Consider the following 24,076-nt stretch of genomic DNA (forward strand, 5'->3'; position numbering starts at 1 on the left):
AAAACCTGAAAACATGACCTGTTGGGGGGGCCTGAGGACTGGATTTGAGAAACACTTCTCTAGCCCCACTGTTAGGCGGAAAAGCGCAAATTACTCTAGTCTATTTAAATCCTTGCTCCTATACTAGGAGGGTGCTACATAGATCGGGATACCCCTAATCTTTTAATTGCTGCGACGTGACCTATCTTCTATGTTAGCCACTTACACTTTCAAGGAGGCTAATTCATCTTGATGGTCTGCATGCGAGTCCACTAGGGCTGGAAAGAAACTTGATATTTCCTTCACAAGCACAATGTCTTGGTGGTGGCACCGCCGCATCTCGATTGCGGGGATTCGGCTACTTGATGGAGGCCAGCAGGTAACAGAAGGAGGTTCAGAGGCTGAAGTCGATGTGGATAAGCCCAGGAGCCAGGCCAAGCTCTAGAATCACAAGACCATCTTGCCAATGGGTCACCACGCCCCAGGCCTTTAACTATTTTTTTTTTTTTTTAAACAGACCTGTGTTTGTGAAATCTTCCACCACAAAATGTACTCAGCCAATGAGAAGTAATTAATCCATTTTTATTTTTATTCTGCTATCAATGGCCGACACGGTACAAGACTTCATCCATGTCTTTGGTGAGCTCTGATCTCCTTATCAACTGTTTCTTCCATGATGAAGATCAGCCATGGAGTATATCTGAGGTGTATATCAGGGTGTGCTTCTTCCCCACATGTCCAGCAATATTCATATACAAGACATTTCCCGCACTCACTAATACACCTCCAGGGTTGTGTGGGATCCCTTATGTAAAGGAAGACAGGACTTCAGTGAGGAACATTTCCCTCACTCAGACCAGGAAAGTGGCTTCTCCCTTGTATGCACTCTCTGATGTTTGTAAAGGTGTGCCTTCCTTGAGAAACATTTCCCGCACTCAGAACAGGGAAACGGCTTCTCACCTGTGTGAGATCTCTGATGTGCGCAGAGATATGACTTCCTTGAAAAACATTTCCCGCACTCAGGACAAGAATACGGCTTTTCCCCCGTGTGAGATATCTGATGTGTGACCAGCTGTGATTTTTCTACAAAACATTTCCCGCACTCAGAACAGGAATACGGCTTCTCACCCGTGTGCAACCTCTGATGAATGCAAAGATGTGTCTTATCTGAAAAACTTTTCCCACATTCAGAACAGAGATGCGGCTTTTCCCCCGTGTGAGACCTTTGATGTCTAACGAGGTTTTGTTTGCGTACAAAACATTTCCCGCACTCAGGACAGGAATACGGCTTTTCCCCCGTGTGAGACATCTGATGTGTGACAAGATCTGATTTTTGAACAAAACATTTCCCGCACTCAGAACAAGAATACGGCTTCTCACCTGCATGCATTCTCTGATGTCTGTAAAGACGATACTTGTCTAAAAAACATTTTCCGCACTCAGAACAGGGATAAGGTTTCTCGCCTGTGTGAGACCTGTGATGTTTGACAAGTTCTGATTTTTTTACAAAACATTTCCCGCACTCAGAACAGGAATACGGCCTCTCCCCCATGTGATATCTCTGATGTGCGGAAAGCTGAGATTTCGTTACATGCAATTTCCCGCACTCGGGACAGGCGTACAGCTTTCCACCTGTGTGAGATCTTTTATGAACATTAAGATGGAATTTAAAACGGAAACACTTCCCGCACTCAGTACAGGGAAACCTCTTATGTATTGGAAGGACGGCACCGTCCCGCACAGTCTGAGGTTCCTCCGGATAAGAGGAATACGATGGTCCGGCACCGTCCCGCACAGTCTGAGGTTCCTCGGGATAAGAGGAATACGATGGTCCGGCACCGTCCCGCACAGTCTGAGGTTCCTCAGGATAAGAGGAATACGATGGTCCGGCACCGTCCCGCACAGTCTGAGGTTCCTCGGGATAAGAGGAATACGATGGTCCGGCACCGTCCCGCACAGTCTGAGGTTCCTCGGAATAAGAGGAATACGATGGTCCGGCACCGTCCCGCACAGTCTGAGGTTCCTCGGGATAAGAGGAATACGATGGTCCGGCACCGTCCCGCACAGTCTGAGGTTCCTCAGGATAAGAGGAATACGATGGTCCGGCACCGTCCCGCACAGTCTGAGGTTCCTCGGAATAAGAGGAATACGATGGTCCGGCACCGTCCCGCACAGTCTGAGGTTCCTCGGGATAAGAGGAATACGATGGTCCGGCACCGTCCCGCACAGTCTGAGGTTCCTCGGAATAAGAGGAATACGATGGTCCGGCACCGTCCCGCACAGTCTGAGGTTCCTCGGAATAAGAGGAATACGATGGTCCGGCACCGTCCCGCACAGTCTGAGGTTCCTCGGGATAAGAGGAATACGATGGTCCGGCACCGTCCCGCACAGTCTGAGGTTCCTCAGGATAAGAGGGATACGATGGTCCGGCACCGTCCCGCACAGTCTGAGGTTCCTCAGGATAAGAGGAATACGATGGTCCGGCACCGTCCCGCACAGTCTGAGGTTCCTCGGGATAAGAGGAATACGATGGTCCGGCACCGTCCCGCACAGTCTGAGGTTCCTCAGGATAAGAGGAATACGATGGTCCGGCACCGTCCCGCACAGTCTGAGGTTCCTCGGGATAAGAGGAATACGATGGTCCGGCACCGTCCCGCACAGTCTGAGGTTCCTCAGGATAAGAGGAATACGATGGTCCGGCACCGTCCCGCACAGTCTGAGGTTCCTCGGGATAAGAGGAATACGATGGTCCGGCACCGTCCCGCACAGTCTGAGATTCCTCAGGATAAGAGGAATACGATGGTCCATCTACACTGTGTGGTGCCGGATGGACATTTGAGGTAGTCGGGTTTTCTCCTGGACTATACTGTGTGATGTCCTCATCTTCTACTTTACAGTCTGGAGACAAAGTGAGACAATCCTCTGAGGTTTTCCTCATCTCCCGTCCATCTACTAAAATAGAAATACAAAGATTATTACTAGACATCAGCTGATTGGTTCCCCTAAACCAGGACTCCGCCCACATCAGGCAGCTTTGTCTCTGAGGATCTTACAATTCCCCCCACAAGGTAACTAGTAAATGGATCCTCTGATCTCCTACCAGATCATTTCTTTATTCATGGACCTTAGTCAGAGAGGGAGGAAACAACGAGAACTGTCTTCTATAGGAGTGACAGTGATGAGGGGATTATAGGACGAGTGTCCCCTCCCCCTCTATCACTCATTGCCATCTTCCCAACACAAGAAGTCCTGCACTTCCTTATTTAGTCCATGATTTAGTCATGAATAACAGCGGGGCTGAGCCCCACCAGAGGTCAGAGAGTGAGGATGGGGGGAGGACAACCAAGATGAAGACTGGACTGATCCTGAAGACCCCCATCATTGGGTTATTGACTCCTCCCTCATTATCACTTTCTGTTTAAGGCTCCAAAGTTGGGAGGATGTTATCACATTATTATCACCATGTAAAAGTCTGTCCTCCAATCGCATCATCTGATATAAAATGTCCAGCTGGTAGGAAATGGGTGTAACAAAAGAGAATACATATTATGTGTATATATAGCAGTGGGGGGGGGGGGAGGGGAGAGAGCAGAAGTCAGGAGTATATAATGTACAACAGAGAATATAGTGCAGGGGTCAGGACTATATAATGTACAACATAGAGAATATAGTGCAGGGGTCAGGAGTATGTAATGTACAGCATAGAGAATATAGTGCAGGGGTCAGGAGTATGTAATGTACAACATAGAGAATATAGTGCAGGGGTCAGGAGTATGTAATGTACAACATAGAGAATATAGTGCAGGGGTCAGGACTATGTAATGTACAACATATTGTATAAGATACAACAGATAGGACTATATAGTGGAGGGGAAATAATTATTTGCTCAGGTTTGCACACATCTCAGGAGGGGTTTTGGTCCTCTCTTCTTTACACATCTTCTCAAAATCCTGAAGGTTTCTTGGCTGTCTCTTGGCAACTCGAAGTTTCAGCTCCCTCCATTACATTTTCTATAGGATTAAAGTCTGGAGCAGTGATTCTCAACCAGGGTTCCTCCAGAGGTTGTAGGGATTCCTTCAGCATTGGGCAATTTCTCCCTCTCAGATAAGTTCCCAGTGACACCATTCATCTTTTTAGCTCTCTGTAAGGAGGTAATTCTTCCCAATGACCATCACACTGTTGTATCATGAGTTGTAGATTTCTAATTTTTAGAAGGGGTTCCCCCCGAGACCGGAGAACTATTTCAAGGGTTCCTCTGTGTTGAAAAGGTTGAGAAAGGCTGATCTGGAGACTGGCTAGGCCACTCCATGACCTTAATGTGCTTCTCCTTGTACCACTCCTTTGTTGCCTTGGCGGTATGTTTGGGGTCATGGTCATGGTAGACCCATCCACAGCCCACCTTCAGTGTTCTGGCTGGGGGAAGAAGGTACTAATCATGCATGACTGTACATGGGCCTTCTTGAGGACGGGGGGGGGGGCTCGCCGTGTTTGGAGGAAGAAAATTGCCGACTATGACTCTAAGGCCGCGTACACACGGGCGGACTGTTCGCTCAACTTTGTCCACTGAACAGTGTTTCGGCGGACAGTCCGCTCGCGTGTGGGCTTTCAGCGGACAGTTTCACGAACAAAGTTTTTCGGAAATTCCGTAAAACTGTCCGCTGAAACTTAGTTTGAGCGGACAGTCCGCCCGTGTGTAGGCTTGTTCGTCAAACTAAGTTCCGCGCATGCTCAGAAAGGATTTACACGGCGAAGGTTGCATTGCAGTGTATTGGACGTCGTATTTTTCGTCCCGTCGTACGTGCCGTTCACGTCATCGCGCACGGTTTCAGCGGACTGTTCGTTCGTCGTGTGTGGCCAAGTCCATCCATGCTAATTTTGAGCGGACTGTCCGCTGAAACTGTTTGACGAACAAAGTTGAGCGAACAGTCCCCGCGTGTGTACGCGGCCTTAGAACGCCGTCCCTACAGTCCGGCACGGAGGTGGAAACGTGATGCTTTGGGGACGTTTCTCTGCTGAAGGTACAGGCCCACTTTGCCGCATTGAGGAGGCCAATGGACGGGGCCCATGTAAACACCTTCCTGCCCAGACCAATTTTGAGCTTTCAGCGCTGTCGCACTTTGAATGACAATTGCGCGGTCGTGCTACACTGTACCCAAATGAAATTTTCATCATTTTCTCCCCACAAATAGAGCTTTCTTTTGGTGGTATTTGATCACCTCTACGGTTTTTATTTTTTGCTAAACAAATAAAAAAATACCGAAAATTTAGAAAAAAAAATTTTTTTTTTTGTTTCAGTTTCAAAACTTTGTAAATAAGTACGTTTTCTCCTTCACTGATGGGGCTACACTGAGGGGCACTGATGAGGTGGCACCAATGAAGTGGCACTGATGAGGTGGCATTGATGGACACTGATATGTGGCACTGATGGGCGACAAGGATGGGCAAGGATGAGATGTGTGCAAACCTGGTCACCACCTACAAGAAACGTCTGACCTCCGTGCTCGCCAACAAGGGTTTCTCCACCAAGTCATGTTTTGCTTGGGGATCAAATACTTATTTTACTCACTGAACTGCAACTCCATTTATAACATTTGTATTATGTATTTTTTTTCTCTGGATTTTTGGTTGATATTCAATGTCTCAATCATATAAAATGCACCTATGATAAAAAAAATTATAGACCCTTCATTTCTTTGTAACTTGGGAAACTTCAAAATCTGCAGGGGATCAAATTATTATTCCCCCCCCCCACTATATAGTATATTAATTATGTAATGTACAAAATAGAGGATATAATGCAGGGGTCAGGAGTATGTAATGTACAACATAGAGTATATAATGCAGGGGTCAGGAGTATGTAATGTACACCATATAGTATATAGTGCAGGGCGTTGGACTACATAATTTGCAATGTAAATTGTAAACTGTAAAAGTCAGGACTGATAATATTGGTATTCAGAAATCAGTGGAAGATGAAATGATTACATGAGACAAGTTGCAGAGGTCCCACACCGCTCCTCCCATCTCCTGAGACTGCACTCAGTGACTTGGGTCTGAGACTATACAGACATATCCCTCCACCCGGCACAGCCAGCAGACAACAGAGCAAGTGACCCCGGGGGGATTGTTCTGTCAGAGATCCTGCTATACCCTGGCATGGGGCAGAAGACACAAGACACATACCACTGGTGCCTAGGCTGAGCAATGACTATAGTGAGAGTCAACATTTTGCTGATCCCCAGAATCTCCATAAATCCAGTCTAGATACATAAATTGTGTCGGCAGCACAGAGAAGGAAGATTATCGGAGAGAAATCCAGGAATACAGGGCGGGGAACACAGCTCAGGAAAGTGACCAGAGGATTACAGGCTGATATCACCCAGCCCCCGCCCTACTCTGGACCAATCAGTGAGCAGTATGGGTGGAGGAATGGATTTAGTGTTAATGACCCACCTGTGCTGATCTCTGTAGGAGTGTCCTCCTCTATAAATGTCCCCGTTATTCCATCCTCCTCCATAGACTGCTGATCATCCCTCACATACCTCTCTTCTTCTTCTTCTTCTGATTTCAACTCAACTTTTATATCTATCAGATCTTCACCCTAAACCAAAAATATTATTAAAAAAAAGATCTTCTGCTATCACATACTGTAAAAAAAAAGTCACAGATTGTCTCCATGAGTCCATGTTTTAGATGCTCCGACCTACCAACCTTGTAACAGTGGGGGATGGTGTGATCTTCCTGTGTGGAATACAGAGGACGGGGACATCTCTCTGGTGGGTTTCTGTATCTGGATGACTCCTCCATGGTATCCTGGCACAGATCTTTGTGTTCTTCCTCCATCACCCCATCCTCATCATCCTCCTCTTTTATCTCTTCTTTAACCTCAACTTTAGAATCTCTCAGGTTTCCACTCTGAATATATAATAAAAATGACATCAATGGTAACAATGCAGATAATGTACAGATCCTAATGATACTATCAGTGATTGTTCCTCATCTACCTGATAATGGTGGGGGATGGTGTGACCTTCCTGTGTGGAATCCCGGGAATACAGAGGACGGGGACATCTCTCTGGTGGGTTCCCATTACTGGATCCATCTGTAGGAAACACACACACTGACTGAATACATTGTTTCTATGTGTTTATCAGATGATGGGGGATCTAGGTGGAGCCTCCGTACTGCTCTCTCCTTTACAATAAAGTCTCCTCTTACCCGGTGATGTGAGGGGCGGCTGATTGTCCATCATGACGTCCTTGTAGAGATCCTTGTGTCCTTCTAAATACTCCAGCTTCTCCGTCGTAGATACTTTTCCATATTTGCCAGCCCCATTCAATTCTACTGTCAGCAGCTCAACAATCTTCTTGGTGACTTCTAGAATCTTCTCCATGTTGTGTCTCTCAGGAGTCAGTGAGTGAGGTGGAGGCACTGTGATGGTCATATGATCACCAAACTTCACAGGAGGCAAACTCTGTATTGAAACACCAACAGTATCATCATACATTTCCAAAATCCTCCTCACCTCTCCGGTCAGGTCTGTGTTTTTATTAATAGAGATAAGAGTGATGTCATGTGACCTCCCAGAATCCTCCTCACCTCTCCGGTCAGGTCTGTGTTTTATTAATAGAGATAAGAGTGATGTCATGTGACCTCCCAGAATCCTCCTCACCTCTCCGGTCAGGTCTGTGTTTTGTTAATAGAGATAAGAGTGATGTCATGTGACCTCCCAGAATCCTCCTCACCTCTCCAGTCAGGTCTGTGTTTTATTAATAGAGATAAGAGTGATGTCATGTGACCTCCCAGAATCCTCCTCACCTCTCCGGTCAGCAGGTAGATGATCTCCAGGGTGAGGTTTAGTATCTTCTCAGTCAGGTGACTCCGGTCCTCCTCCATCATCACCCGTGCCGTCATGTGATATATACAGGTCTCCTTGTAGACGGATAACTTTGGGAAGTGAAAGTAAGAATTATATGGATGGTATTGGTCACACAATAATAGGATGTGGATGTGAGGGGGAAATAGGAGAATTGTTGTAAATTTAAGGACTACTGCCCCTAAGGCAGTGTTTCTCAAATCCAGTCCTCAGGCCCCCCCAACAGGTCATGTTTTCAGGTTTTCCATTATTTTTCACAGGTGATTTGATCAGTTTCACTGCCTTAGCAATAACCACAGTCGTTTCATCTGAGGGAAATCCTGAAAACATGACCTGTTGGGGGGGCCTGAGGACTGGATTTGAGAAACACTGCCCCCATGGTAACACATTTCGCTTTGACTGTTTTAAGGTTCTTAGATTTTCATGGTCCCGGGACCCTCTTGACCTGCTGGATCAGAAACTGTATTTTATTTGTTGGGTTTGCTTTATTTCTGAACTGGTTTAGATTAGATTTAGAGCTGCATATAAGGAATAATAAATACGATCTTTCTTCTGTCTTCGTGTTTTGCTCTGAGGAAGTGCTGTGAGGTCATCATGATGTCTAGCAAGGGGAACCTCCTGGCATATGGCCTGATTTTCAGCTAATCCAGATAATTGCCAGAACTTCGGCTGCAAGGCTCCAATCTCCAGCAGTCTGCTGACTGGGTAGGAAGATGGCATCAGCAGGTTTATTGTCTTAGGTCCCAGCTGGGCGGCTTAGGAGGGCTGCTGGCCAATCAGGAAGCCAGCAGGCAGGGGAGCAGGGAGATGACATCATCTCTCACTGCCCTGCATCCCTCCAGTTCCGCCCTCACTGTGCAGGAAGCTGTGTGCAGCAGAGAGATTGCATCATCTCTCTGCTGCCTATCTTCACTCTGGACTCAACAAAAGAACACCTTAGCAGAAAAGTGACACAGTAGGTGACAATACGCAATGTGTGGCAGGCTACGTGGCAAGTGGCAATCCGCAATGTGTGGCAGACTACGTGGCAAGTGGCAATCCGCAATGTGTGGCAGACTACGTGGCAAGTGACAATCCGCAATGTGTGGCAGGCTACATGGCAAGTGACAATCCGCAATGTGTGGCAGACTACATGCCAAGTGGCAATCCGCAATGTGTGGCAGGTGACGTGGCAAGTGGCAATCCACAAAGTGTGGCAGGCAATGTGGTAAGTGACAATCCGCAATGTGTGGCAGGCTACGTGGCAAGTGACAATCCGCAATGTGTGGCAGGTGACGTGGCAAGTAACAATCCGCATTTGGTGACAAGTGACATGACAATCCACATTTGGTGGCAGGCGACATGGCAAATGACACCCTCAGGGCTCCCACTGATTCTGCATTATGGTGAGTTGAACCATTTAATTTTATATTACAATGTATTAATAGAAATAATGCGCTTCAATCATCCTGACACCATAACAACCATGGTGCCGTAATGATTGAAGCGCAAATACCAGCCATTTCCCATATAAATTGCCCCCAAAAAAACATATTTTATAGCAGTGCCCCTCCCGAGATTAGACTCTGGATCCGCCCCTGGTACAAAGTGGCAGTGGGTTTTAGCAGTCTGAGTTCCAGCGGCGGCACTGCCAGAGCCCATGTCATGGGAACACAACGGACCCCTCTCATATGCACAGAACTGACCCAGGGCCACCTGCACAAACAGACCTTCTCCTCTAAGAGCGAATGCCCACCAAGGGGTGAAGGACTGTCGTTCTTCACTAACCTTGGTTTCCTGGAAAATGTTATTTGACCAGTGAGATGGTAAGAAGGTGAAGGCTGCCTTCATTTCCAGGCAGGAGTTCTGTAAGGAGGTTCATCATAGACCAAGAGCCCCCCCTACCTACCTTAGCGTCCCCCGGAGCTCTACAGCCTCTTCTTCCCTCATAGCCCGGGTGACTGCTAAACCCCGTGAAGGTCCTCAGAATCCTTTAGCTACACTACCTCCTCAAAACTGTTCCTATCCATTACTCCTCACAGACCCCTCAGCTCCTCAACGTCCCTCAGAACCCTCAGTATTTTCCTCCCTCGGACACCAATGATGGAACATATTCTTCATGGTAGGCCATGGTAGGCGGCAGGGGAATGTTTTTTTCCTCCTGACCACCAATGTATATTGGCTGTACAATATTATTATGGTGGTATAAGGGGTTAATAGGCCAACTGCCCCCAGTGAGAATTGGAACATGTAGACTGGGTTACAGGAGGTGGAGGTAGTCGGGTGTGTGGGGGATTATCTTCAACGAAAGGGTGTAGAAGTGCGAACGTCAGTACAACCCGACTCTGAATCTCATCCCTCGTTACAAGAGACTGCTGAGGTGAGAAGGTGACACATCTCCAAGCTGAAGGAAATGTTCTGACCCCGTAAGTGGGGGGAATGTTTTGCCCCTGAAAGGATTAATCTAGGTTTCCACACTATATATGTGTGTATCATCATCTGCTGGAGATAAAAGACGTCACAGTGACTATGGAGGAAGAGGACGGAACATGCCGGGGGGGTTACTGGGTGTAAATCGAAAATAAGAACTTATTACCTCGTCTTCTGCCTGTTTAAGCAATGTCTCTTGTCTACTTCGAGCCACATGGAAGTTCTTGTCTGTAGATGATATCACTTCCTGTCTGAGGCTGACATCACTTCCTGTCTTCCATAGAGACTTCCTGTCTGGGTAGAAGTTAGACCACCATCTTGTGGATCTCAGAGGAACTGCAGCCCGAGAAATGTCTCATAGTGTGAACACTAAAGCCCCGTACAGACGACCAGACTTTTCAACATCCAAAGTCTGACGGAATGATTCCGGCAGACTATTCGATCGTGTGTGGGCTGCAACGGATTTTTGATTCGCAAAAGTCTGACAGACTTTAGAAATGGAACATGCTTCAAATTTTTCCGCCAGAACTCCGCCGGACCCAGTTCCTACCGAGAAATTTGCTCGTGTGTATGCTAGTCCGACGGACTAAAACCGACGCTAGGGCAGCTATTGGCTACTGGCTATGAACTTCCTTATTCGAGTCCAGTCGTACGTCATCACGTTCAAATCCGTCGGAGTTTGGTGTGATTGTGTGTGGCCAAGTCCGCTCATTCGAAAAGTCCGTCAGAACTCTGTCGGAACTCCGTCAGAACTCCGTCGAAAGTCTGTTAGACTTAATCCCTCGAAAAGTCTGGTCGTGTGTACGCGGCATTATAGATGAGGTCAACTCCAGTCCACTCCCACCAAGGGGGATAGAAACACATTACTGTCTAGTCCAGCCTTTATCGTCAAGGGGTTCCTCCAAAGGTTTCTAGGGTTTCAGGTAATTAATAACTCCTGTTCCTCAATAGTAGGGATGAGCTCAGGCATTTTCGCATGGTCCACGTACAGAGAACCCCCCAGGAAGTTGGCACAGCGCTTCTGTGATTAGCGCATCGCTGCGCCGGCTTCCTGGCGGCTCTGAGCGTGGAGCATGTGAACACGCCTGTGCTCATCCTTACTCAATAGCAACTGACATCTAGGGATGAGCTAACGGCTCGGTCTGAACCTAGTTTGGACTGTGGCTGTTCTGATGTGTGGACAAACGCCTGAATGTTAACACGTTTGGACCCCTGTTTGATGGAAGCTGGAAATCATATATAGAAGCGTTATTTCTACTGCATCTGTATAAGATATCATCCTGCTATCACTGGTTCCTATGGAAGCCGCCTCCGTGTCTCTAGGAACCATTGACGTCACAGGAAATGAGGGCATGTGACCTGGTATGAGACTTCTGAGTAGTTGAATTTTTGGGAATACATTCCGAGGACATCCCCATGTCTTTCCTGTCCATGATGGTGGACTGTATATAAAGTCCAAGCTTCCCCCATCGCAGTGGGCAAACCCCTAGTGGGCAAACCCCTGGACTTGTATAGCACCTTGCAGCTAATTCAACAAGTTTCAACGAGTGCCAATGTGAGTGCCCCACGCATGATCCAGTGTAGACATGTGCAAAAGGAAAAAATTTGTTTAGTTTCGTTTAGTTTTAATTCGTTAATTCATTAATTTCGTTTAGTTATATTCGTTAACTTCCTTAAATTCGTTTTCGGATTTCGTTTAGTTTTCTACCGAATTCGAAAAATCGGCCACATTCAAAAATATTTCAACCAAATTCGAAAATATTTCTACCGGATTCGAAATGATTTCAACATGATTCGACATTATTTCAACCACATTCGAAAATATTTAGTGACCCGACTTTAGGGCCATGTATCTCGGGGTCACTTGGTGCTAGAAACTCCAAATTTGGATATGTTGTAGTGCTAGTACTATTGTGTTTGCATACCAAATTTAGAGTTTCTAGCTATAAGTGACCCCGAGATATGTGGCTCCAAAATCGGGTCGCAAAATGTTATTCTCTGCTCTAATAACTAATAACATTTTGCGACCCGATTTTGGGGCCACATATCTCGGGGTCACTTATAGCTAGAAACCCCAAATTTGGTATGCAAACACAATAATACTAGCACTACAACATATCCGAATTTGCAGTGTCTAGCACCAAGTGACCCCGAGATACATGGCCCTAAAGTTGGGTCACAAAATATTTTCGAATGCAGTTGAAATAACGTTGAATCATGTTGAAATCGTTTCGAATGCAGTTGAAATAATGTCGAATCATGTTGAAATAATTTCGAATGCATTCGAAATTATTTCAACATGATTCGACATTATTTCAACCACATTCGAAAATATTTTGTGACCCGACTTTAGGGCCATGTATCTCGGGGTCACTTGGTGCTAGAAACTCCAAATTTGGATATGTTGTAGTGCTAGTACTATTGTGTTTGCCCTAAAGTCGGGTCACAAAATATTTTCGAATGTGGTTGAAATAATGTCGAATGCGGTTGAAATAATTTCGAATCACGTTGAATTCATTCGTTATATTTCTTTCGTATTCGTTGTAATTTGTTATTTTTTTATTCGGACATTCGGATGCATCCGAATGTCCGAAACATGCAAAATTCGGCCGAATTTCGATTAGTTACAAAATGAATTGCACAAGCCTAATCCAGTGCCCAAAGCCTCTTCACAGGGTAGGGTTTGGATATGACTCACAAGGTTTTATCGAGGTTGCTTTGCTCTGGATACACTGCTTCTGTATAGGTGTTAGCCCTTGTACACACGGTCGGACATTCCGACAATCAAATCCGTCGGATTTTGTCCGAAACTGTTGCATACACACAGTCGGACAAAGTTGTCAGAAAATCCGATCGTACTTAACGTGATGACGTTATTTCGTTAGGACGGGACTACGTTGAGGCTAGTAGCCAATAGCTTTGGTCTAGGAATTTGATCTGAGCATGCGTGGCACTTTGTCCGATCGGAATTCTCTTACACATGATCGGACAAAGTGCGATCGGATCATGTTGTCGGAAAATTTTATAGCCCAGCTGGAAAGCTTGGTCCGTCGGATACTCCGACGGAAACAGTCCGATGGAGCCCACACACTGTCGGATTCTCCGACAACACGGTCCGATCGGAGATTGTCCATCGGAATGTCCGACCGTGTGTACAAGGGCTTAGAGGCTGAACATTCAAACAAAGAAGACGCCGCTCCAGGTGAGCAATCACTACAGTCCAGATACACTGAGTGCAAGCCACGGCTCGTCACCGATGATCAATAGGAAGAAATGAACGGCTTCACACCACAGGAACGTTCCAACAATTTATTTCAAAAATAGCAAATGACAGCCAACAAAGACAGAGTGTCCGAACCCACGAGTTCTGACACAATCTTTGTCGGCTGTCATTTGTTATTTTTGAAATAAATCGTTGGAACGTTCCTGTGGTGTGCACACGGTCGAACTGTTTGACGTACTTAGTCCGTCATACAATCCGACGGACAATCCGTCGTACTTTCCACTGAACGGACTTGACCACACACGGATGCACAAACAGTCCGTCGAAAGCTTGCGCGATGACGTGTACAGCACGTACGACGGGACTAGAAATAGGAAGTCCAAGACACAGCAAAGCACCCTTCCGCCGTGTAAATCCTTTCTGGGCATGCGCCATTCTTAGTCCGTCGAACTAGCCTACTGACGATCGTATTGTCCGCTGAAACCAAAGTACGACGGACAGAATTTTCGGAAAAACCGAAATTCTTAGTACTCCGGACTGCACGCTGAAAAAGTCAGCTGAAGCCCACACACGAGCGGATTGTCCGCTGAAATGTGTTTCGACGGACTAAGTACGTTAAACAGTTCGACCGTGTGTACGCGGCATTAGAGGACCGTGAGCTGTTCATTGAAGAATAAAAATAAAAATTAGAAACTAGTAAACTTGATTCCCCCCGGAAGAAGAAGCGGTCCATCAGCTGAGGACTCACTGAGTGGGGGGGAGGGTTATATAGCCGCACCCCCATAAGGGCTGCTAAGTGTTGTAGTCCATCTGTTACCCTACCCAGCTGGGCACACAGTTCTCATTCACCCTCAGACAGAAAACCAATCCTTGGACTTTGTTTTTGTGTTTTTATTGAGGGGAATAGACTTGTATGGGGATTGGGGAGATATGGGATGCCAGCTTGATTGAAGAACAAAGAATTTGGGACTTTAACCACTTGCTTACTGGGCACTTAAACCCCCCTCCTTTCAGCGCTGATGCACTTTGAATGACAATTGCGCGGTCATACAACACTGTACCCAAATGAAATTTTTATCATTGTTTCCCCACAAATAGAGCTTTCTTTTGGTGGTATTTAATTACAGCTCGGAGTTTTATTTTTTGCTAAACAAACAAAAAAAGATGCAAAAAAAAAAAATCATGTTTAATAGTTTGTTATAAAATTTTGCAAACAGGTCATTTTTCTCCTTCATTGAAGTGCACTGATAGGCTGCACTGGTGGGCACTGATAGGCTGCATTGGTGGGCACTGATAGGCTGCATTGGTGGGCACTGATAGGCTGCACTGGTGGACACTGATAGGCATAGTTAAGGCGGCACTAATAGGCACAGATAAGGCGGCACCGATGGGCACAGATAAGGCGGCACTGATGGACAAAGATGGGCACAGATAAGATGGCACAAATGGGTGGCACGGATGGGTGGCACTGATAGGTACCACTGATAGATGGGACTGATGGGCACTAATAGGTGGCTCTGATAGGTGGCACTGCTGGGCACAGATATGTGGCACTGGGGTGCAGCACCTTTGTTGAGGCAGATTGTGGGCACTGCTGGGTGGCACTGTGGGCACTGCTGGGTGGCACTGACAGGGGGGGACATTTTTTATTCATGTGGCACTGGCAGGGGGCAGGTGGGCACTGGCAGGGCTGGCCGTGATCAGGACTGATGTCCCGATCACGGCCGCCGGTGATCGGCTCTTTTTTTTTTCTCCTCGCACTGTCAGCGCGAGGAGGAATAATAGCCGATTACCGGCTCCGTTGTATCACATGATCAGCTGTCATTGGCTGACAGCTGATCACGTGATAAGGGGTCGGGATCAACCCCTTGCTCAGATCGGTGATCAGGCGAGTCTCATAGACTCGCCGATCACAGAGCGCGCCGCCTCAGGGGGCGCGCAGGCCGCTCGTGCACGGGACGACGTCAATAGACGTAGTTCCGGCAAAGGAGATCCACGCTGTAGCCGTCATTCGGCTATAGCGCGGGTCTCAAGTGGTTAAAACTATATACACTCTCTATATATACACCTCTTCACTTCCAGTTCCAGTACATCACTTGGTTACACTTCCCACTTCCAGCTCTAGCACAGCACTTGGTTACACCAAAATGCCCTTTGCAGACAGGGACCGTGGGAACCTCTGGTGTAGAAAAAATTCTAGTAGTCCTAGAGCTAGATGTCCACGTGGCTACTAATACCAGGACCACATCTTCAAGCCCTGCCAGCCCTCCTGGCTGCAGCTGTCTCTCTCCGCTGCCCATGACACCACAGTCCACTTCACTGGATCCCAGACTGCAATTTCCCAGTCCTCTCAGGCATGCCTCCCCAGTCCTTCCCGACTGTGTGTCACTTACCAACCCTCCTGGCTGTGACCTTTGTTCCTCCCTGAAGGCTTGCCAGGCAAGGCTTGCTGTCCTACTGTCCTTTCCTTGCTCCCGTGCTACCTGTCCAGGACACCTCTGTGTGATGTAGAAGGTCCCGTCTGCACCAGAGCCTAAGATCACCCCCCCCCCCCACCAGATTGGGGAGCTCCCTCCAGGCCACATCAGCCTAGCCGTCACAAGGGCCATGTATCTGAAGTTAGACTGAAGTAGTGGGGAGGCCTCCCTTGCACCTCAAGTTCTTGAAGCCTCTGGAGATGGAGACAGAGACTTGGTGGAAACCGAGGGGCGCGGGTGCCAGGGGTGCGGAGCACCGTGCAATTCTTAATCTGAGATCCAAGCCGAGGTAAAATCCAGTTTGGCAACGAAGTATAAAATGGTTAATCAGAAGAAGAATGGTCGAGATCCAAGCCGGGGTCGGTTCCAATCTGGCAGCTGAGTACAAAAGGGGCAAAGAAGTAGAATAGTCATAGTACAAATCCGAGGTCAATGGCAAGTAGAAACCAGGGGGAGTTAAATAGGTTTCCAGGTAGGGTTGCCACCTTTTCTTCAAGTCAAACCCGAACACTTTAGCGGCGCACAGCAATTTTTTTTTTTATATTATAAACTATATATATATTTTGCTATTAAATAACATTTCTAATCATATGAAATTAATAACAAGAGTTCCCCTTTGGCATCAGAGTCTGCAGAGTTCCCCTTTTACATCTGAACTCGCAGAGTTCCCTTTCACTGTAAGGGGGGACTCTGCAGACTCTGATGGAAAGCAGAACTCTGGGGACTCTGACATGAGGTATCCTCTGGGAACCCGGATTTAAGGAGGAACACTGAGAACTCTGATCTATGGAGAGGAAACACTGTGGCCTCTGGTGTAAAGGGGAAATCTGATGTAAGGGGTGCTCTGAGAACCCTGATATACTTTAGTGTACTCTGCCAGAGGAAGGAGAGATAAGGGGGGGGAGACTTCAGTCAAATTTCCAGCCCCCACTTTCCTTTTCTGAAGCACAGCACCGGGATTGGAGTGTGGGCAGACACAGAGGGGTAGGGGTGGGGGGGAGAGGTGCAGATCGAGCCCTCTCTCCTCTCCCGTCTGTGTGTGTGTTTGGAGGGGTTGTTGGTGCTGGCTTTGGGTTTGGGCAGCGTGAAAGAATGTAACAGTCACTCTCAGCTTAGACAACTGCAGCCAGCAACCCTGAAGCCATAGTCCAGTCTGAATAATGTGTCCGGGTTTCAGGCAGTCTGAAATCCGGACGCATGGTTTCAAACCCGAACTCTCCGGGTGAATCCTGGACAGGTGGCAACCCTATTTCCAGGTCACAAGTTCAAACAGATCACACACTAGCACAAGAACAAGGGGCAACTGAAGATAATCCAGCAATTTGGCAGTGTCCGGGCTGGGCTTTGAGGTCACTTCCTATGCGCCTCCTGGGCATTTTCCCACCTTTTTTCATCAGGTTGAGGTCACTTCCTGTGCACCGCCTGGGCATTTTCCTGCCTTTTTCCATCAGGTCTTCTGTGCAGGTGCGGGTTGGCGCACTGAGGTGTCTTGGAGCTGGGCTGAAATCAGCAGGGATCTCGGTCCCTCCCTCTGCAGCGCCCGGAGCTGGGCTGAGGTCAGCAGGGATCTTGGCCCCTTCCCTCCGAATTGCGCGAAGCTGGGCTGAAATCAGCAGGGATCTCTGCCCCTCCCTCTGCAGCGCCCAGAGCTGGACTGACATCAGCAGGGATCTTGGCCCCTCCCTCTGCAGCGCTCGGAGCTGGGCTGACATCATCAGGGATCTCGGGCCCTCTCTCTGCAGCGCTCGGTGGTGCAGAACATGATTACATCATTTTACAAGGACTTTAACCAAGGTGGGCTGACGTCAGCAGGGATCTTGGCCCCTCCCTCTGCATCGATCGGAGCTAAGCCGACGTCAGCCTGGATCTCGGCCCCTCCTTCTGCAGCGCCCGGAGCTGGACGGACATCAGCAGGGATCTCCACCCCTCCATCTGCAGCGTTTGAGCTGGGCTGACATCAGCAGGGATCTTGGCCCCTTCCCTCTGCAGCGCTCGGAGCCGGGCTGAAGTCAGCAGGGATCTCGTCCTCTCCCCCTGCAGTGCTCGGAGCTGGACTGACAGCAGGGATTTCAGCCCCTCCCTCTGCAGCACCTGAAGCTGGGCTGACGTCAGCAGGGATCTTGGCCTATCCCTCTGCCGCACTTGGAGCTGGGCTGTCAGCAGGGATCTCGGCCCCTCCCCCTGCAGCGCTTGGAGCTGGGCTGTCAGCAGGGATCTCGGCCCCTCCCCCTGCAGCGCTCGGAGCTGGGCTGAAATAACCAGGGATCTTGGCCCTTCCCCCTGCAGTGCTCGAAGTTGGGCTGACATCAGCAGGGATCTTGGCCCCTCCCTCTGCAGTGCTCGGAGCTGGGCTGATGTCAGCAGGGATCTCAGCCCCCCCCTCTGCAGCTCCTGAAGCTGGGCTGACGTCAGCAGGGATCTTGGCCTATCCCTCTGCCGCACTTGGAGCCGGGCTGACATCAGCAGGGATCTTGGCCCCTCCCTCTGCAGCGATCGGAGCCGGGCTGAAGTCAGCAAGGATCTCGGCCCCTTCCTTTGCAGCGCCCAGAGCTGGGCTGAAATAAGCAGGGATCTCGGACCCTCCCTCTGCAGCGCTCGGAGCCGGGCTGACATCAGCAGGGATCTCAGCCCCTCTCTCTGCAGCGTTTGGTGATGCAGAACGGATTACATCATTTTACAAGGACTTTAACCAAGTTGGGCTGATGTCAGCAGGGCTCTTGGCCTCTCCCGTTGCATCGATCGGAGCTGGGATGACTTCAGCAGGGATCTCTGCCCCTCCCTCTGCATCGCTCGGAGCCGGGCTGACGTCAGCAGGGATCTCCGCCCCTCCCTCTGCTTCACCCAGAGCCGGCCTGATGTCATCAGGGATCTCTGCCCCTCCCTCTGCTTCACCCGGAGAAGGGCTGACGTCAGCAGGGATCTTGGCCTCTCCCTCTACAGCACTCGGAGCTAGGCTGAAATCAGCAGGGATCTCTACCCCTCTCTCTACAGCGCTTGGTGGGGCAGAACATGATTACATCATTTTACAAGGACTTTAACCAAAGTGGGCTGACGTCAGCAGGGATCTTGGCCCCTGCCTCTGCATCGGAGCTGGGCCGATGTCAGCCAGGATCTCGGCCCCTTCCTCTGCTTCGCCCGGAGTCAGGCTGACGTCAGCAGGAATCTCCGCCCCTCCCTCTGCTTCGCCCAGAGCCGGGCTGAAGTCAGCAGGGATCTCGGCCACTCCCCCTGCAGCGCTCGGAGCTGGGCTGACATCAGCAGGGATCTTGGCCCCTCCCTCTGCATCGCTCAGAGCTGGGCTGATGTCAGCAGGGATCTCAGCCCCCCCCCCCCTCTGCAGCTCCTGAAGCTGGGCTGACGTCAGCAGGGATCTTGGCCCCTCCCTCTGCAGCGATCGGAGCCGGGCTGAAGTCAGCAAGGATCTCTGCCCCTTCATTTGCAGCGCCCAGAGCTGGGCTGAAATAAGCAGGGATCTCGGACCCTCCCTCTGCAGCGCTCGGAGCCGGGCTGACATCAGCAGGGATCTCAGCCCCTCTCTCTGCAGCGTTTGGTGATGCAGAACGGATTACATCATTTTACAAGGACTTTAACCAAGTTGGGCTGATGTCAGCAGGGATCTTGGCCTCTCCCTTTGCATCGATCGGAGCTGGGATGACTTCAGCAGGGATCTCTGCCCCTCCCTCTGCATCGCTCGGAGCTGGGCTGACGTCAGCAGGGATCTCCGCCCCTCCCTCTGCTTCACCCGGAGAAGGGCTGACATCAGCAGGGATCTTGGCCTCTCCCTCTACAGCACTCGGAGCTGGGCTGAAATCAGCAGGGATCTCTACCCCTCTCTCTACAGCGCTTGGTGGGGCAGAACATGATTACATCATTTTACAAGGACTTTAACCAAAGTGGGCTGACGTCAGCAGGGATCTTGGCCCCTGCCTCTGCATCGATTGGAGCTGGGCCGATGTCAGCCAGGATCTCGGCCCCTTCCTCTGCTTCGCCCGGAGTCAGGCTGACGTCAGCAGGAATCTCCGCCCCTCCCTCTGCTTTGCCCAGAGCCGGGCTGACGTCAGCAGGGATCTCCGCCCTTCCCTCTGCTTCGCCCGGAGTCGGGCTGACGTCAGCAGGGATCTCTGCCCATCCCTCTGCTTCGCCCGGAGTCGGACTGACGTCAGCAGGGATCTCCGCCCCTCCCTCTGCTTCGCCCGGAGTCGGGCTGACGTCAGCAGGAATCTCCGCCCCTCCCTCTGCTTCACCTGGAGTTGGGCTGACGTCAGCAGGAATCTCCACCCCTCCCTCTGCTTCACCCGGAGTCGGGCTGACGTCAGCAGGGATCTCCGCCCCTCCTTCTGCTTCGCCCGGAGTCAGGCTGACGTCAGCAGGAATCTCCGCCCCTCTCTCTGCTTTGCCCAGAGCCGGGCTGACGTCAGCAGGGATCTCCGCCCCTCCCTCTGCTTCGCCCGGAGTCGGGCTGACGTCAGCAGGGATCTCCGCCTCTCCCTCTTCTCTGCAGCGCTCGGTGGTGCAGAATGGATAAAATAATTTTACCGACTTTAACCAAGGTTTTGGGATTACAGAATTTCATAATGCTGACTCCTGAGGGGAGAGAAGGAGAGAAGACAGGGGACACAGGAACTTTAAAAAAAAAACACTTTATTGTTTTATTCCAGGTTAACTTCTGTCCTTCAATGGCTCCTGGACTCATAAGTACATGAGAACGATACTTCAGTTATTTGTAGGAGACTGTGCCTGACATATTAAACAAAGGAGTCTATTTACACAAAATTAGTTGGATGAATGGGGCAACTGACGAGCCGTGATAAATTCTGGCTGTAATTTAATTAACACAGTGATTTCCTATGACCATCAGCTCCATCTAGTGGCCATATTGAGGATTTTTTTTTCTCAAATACCTCCACCAGAAAAAAAATTGTGCAAAAGTGCAAAATACAGCATTATGACCACTGGATGGAGCCAATGATCATCGGAAATCATCGTATGAAATAAAATATGACCAAAATTCATGGCGGCTCAGCGAATGCTTAACTATTTTTTTAAACAGACCCGTAAGTGTTTGTGAAATCTTCCATCACAAAATGTACTCAGCCAATGAGAGGTAATGATTCAATTTTTAATTTTAAAAGGCCTAGAGGACCGCCTTTTAAGTGGTGGGGGTGAACGTGTTTCGTCCTGAAAGGCGACTTGAGAAAACAGACCTCTTCTTCCCCCACATGTCCAGCAACATTCATATACAAGACATTTCCCGCACTCACTAATACACCTCGAGGGTTGTGTGGGACCTCCGATGTACAGGAAGACAGGACTTCAGTTTCCCTCACTCAGGACAGGAACATGGCTTCTCCCCCTGTGTGAGATCTCTGATGAGTGTCAAGATTGGACTTGAGTGAAAAACATTTCCCGCACTCAGGACAGGAATACGGCTTCTCACCCGGGTGCAACATCTGATGTCTGTCAAGATGCGTCTTAGCTGAAAAACATTTCCCGCACTCAGGACAGGAATACGGCTTCTCCCCTGTGTGCACTCTCTGATGTCTGTGAAGATGGGACTTCCTTGAGAAACATTTCCCGCACTCGGGACAGGGAAACGGCTTCTCACCCATGTGCAATTTCTGATGTGTGCAAAGATGCGACTTCCTTGAGAAACACTTCCCGCAATCGGGACAGGAGTACGGCTTCTCACCCGTGTGCATTATTTGATGTCTGAAAAGATAAAACTTCCTTGAAAAACATTTCCCGCACACAGGACAGGAATACGGCTTCTCACCCGTGTGCAGTCTTTGATGTGTGCAAAGATAGAACTTCTCTGAAAAACATTTCCCGCATTCAGCACAGGAATACGGCTTCTCACCGGTGTGAGAACTTTGGTGTCTGACAAGATGTGATTTCGTTGAAAAACATTTTCCGCACTCCCGGCAAGAATGCAGCTTTTCCCCCGTGTGACAACGTTGATGTCTGACAAGCTGTGATTTTTGTCTAAAACATTTCCCGCACTCAGAGCAGGAATACGGCTTCTCCCCTGTATGACACCTCTGATGTGTGACGAGCACTGATTTTTGTACAAAAGATTTCCCGCAGTCAGAACAGGAATACGGCTTATACCCTACGTGCCATCTCTGATGTCTGTAAAGACCGGAATTACCTGAAAAACATTTTCCGCACTCTAAACAGGGATAAGGCTTCTCACCTGTGTGAGACTTTTGATGTGTGACAAGTTCCGATTTTCTTACAAAACATTTCCCGCACTCAGAACACGAATGCGGCCTCTCCCCTGTATGATATTTCTGATGTGCGGAAAGCTGGGATTTCGTTGCATAAAATTTCCCACACTCAGGACAGGAATACGGCTTCTCACCCGTGTGAGACCTCTGATGTATGACAAGTTCAGATTTTTTTACAAAACATTTCCCGCACTCAGAACAGGAATGCGGCCTCTCCCCGGTGTGATATCTCTGATGTGCGGAAAGCTTGGATTTAGTTATATAAAATTTCCCGCACTCAGGACAGGAATACGGCTTCTCACTTGTGTGCGATCTTTTATGCACATCAAGTTTGGATTTACAAAGGAAACACTTCCCGCACTCAGTACAGGAAAACCTCTTCTCTGTTGGAAGGACGGCACCATCCCGCACAGTCTGAGGTTCCTCGGGATAAGAGGAATACGATGGTCCGGCACCGTCCCGCACAGTCTGAGGCTCCTCAGGATAAGAGGAATACGATGGTCCGGCACCATCCCGCACAGTCTGAGGTTCCTCGGGATAAGAGGAATACGATGGTCCGGCACCGTCCCGCACAGTCTGAGGTTCCTCAGGATAAGAGGAATATGATGGTCCGGCACCGTCCCGCACAGTCTGAGGTTCCTCGGGATAAGAGGAATACGATGGTCCGGCACCGTCCCGCACAGTCTGAGGTTCCTCGGGATAAGAGGAATACGATGGTCCGGCACCGTCCCGCACAGTCTGAGGTTCCTCAGGATAAGAGGAATACGATGGTCCGGCACCATCCCGCACAGTCTGAGGTTCCTCGGGATAAGAGGAATACGATGGTCCGGCACCGTCCCGCACAGTCTGAGGTTCCTCGGGATAAGAGGAATACGATGGTCCGGCACCGTCCCGCACAGTCTGAGGTTCCTCGGGATAAGAGGAATACGATGGTCCGGCACCGTCCCGCACAGTCTGAGGTTCCTCGGGATAAGAGGAATACGATGGTCCGGCACCGTCCCGCACAGTCTGAGGTTCATCAGGATAAGAGGAATACGATGGTCCGGCACCGTCCCGCACAGTCTGAGGTTCCTCAGGATAAGAGGAATACGATGGTCCGGCACCGTCCCGCACAGTCTGAGGTTCCTCGGGATAAGAGGAATACGATGGTCCGGCACCGTCCCGCACAGTCTGAGGTTCCTCGGGATAAGAGGAATACGATGGTCCGGCACCGTCCCGCACAGTCTGAGGTTCCTCGGGATAAGAGGAATACGATGGTCCGGCACCGTCCCGCACAGTCTGAGGTTCCTCGGGATAAGAGGAATACGATGGTCCGGCACCGTCCCGCACAGTCTGAGGTTCCTCGGGATAAGAGGAATACGATGGTCCGGCACCGTCCCGCACAGTCTGAGGTTCCTCGGGATAAGAGGAATACGATGGTCCGGCACCGTCCCGCACAGTCTGAGGTTCCTCGGGATAAGAGGAATACGATGGTCCGGCACCGTCCCGCACAGTCTGAGGTTCCTCAGGATAAGAGGAATACGATGGTCCATCTACACTGTGTGGTGCCGGATGGACATTTGAGGTAGTCGGGTTTTCTCCTGGACTATACTGTGTGATGTCCTCATCTTCTACTTTACAGTCTGGAGACAAAGTGAGACAATCCTCTGAGGTTTTCCTCATCTCCCGTCCATCTACTAAAATAGAAATACAAAGATTATTACTAGACATCAGCTGATTGGTTCCCCTAAACCAGGACTCCGCCCACATCAGGCAGCTTTGTCTTGAATAACAGCGGGGCTGAGCCCCACCAGAGGTCAGAGAGTGAGGATGGGGGGAGAACAACCAAGATGAAGACTGGACTGATCCTGAAGACCCCCATCATTGGGTTATTGACTCCTCCCC

At 49.4% G+C, this 24,076-nt stretch overlaps 1 protein-coding gene across 2 annotated transcripts in view; it reads right to left on the minus strand.

Annotated features, from left to right (window-relative positions):
- Positions 1-544: 544 nt before the first annotated feature.
- LOC143956099 (uncharacterized) overlaps positions 545-24,076 on the minus strand; it is a 184,932-nt gene continuing 161,400 nt past the window's right edge. Inside the window, exons 1-2 of one of the 2 annotated variants that reach the window (XM_077466234.1) lie at positions 21,311-23,985; positions 545-1,687 (exon numbers count right to left, since the gene is read on the minus strand). In XM_077466234.1, the coding sequence (XP_077322360.1) occupies positions 827-1,687; positions 21,311-23,941 (3,492 nt within the window). In that variant the 5' untranslated portion in view covers positions 23,942-23,985 and the 3' untranslated portion in view covers positions 545-826. Of the gene's footprint in view, positions 1,688-20,589; positions 23,986-24,076 lie in introns of those variants that run through there. The other variant, XM_077466235.1, reaches the window with a different exon arrangement.

This window comes from Lithobates pipiens, unplaced genomic scaffold (assembly GCF_037356315.1).
Source record: "Lithobates pipiens isolate NorthernLeopardFrog02 unplaced genomic scaffold, aLitPip1_a1.2 Scaffold_35, whole genome shotgun sequence".
Taxonomy (NCBI): Eukaryota; Metazoa; Chordata; class Amphibia; order Anura; family Ranidae; genus Lithobates; species Lithobates pipiens.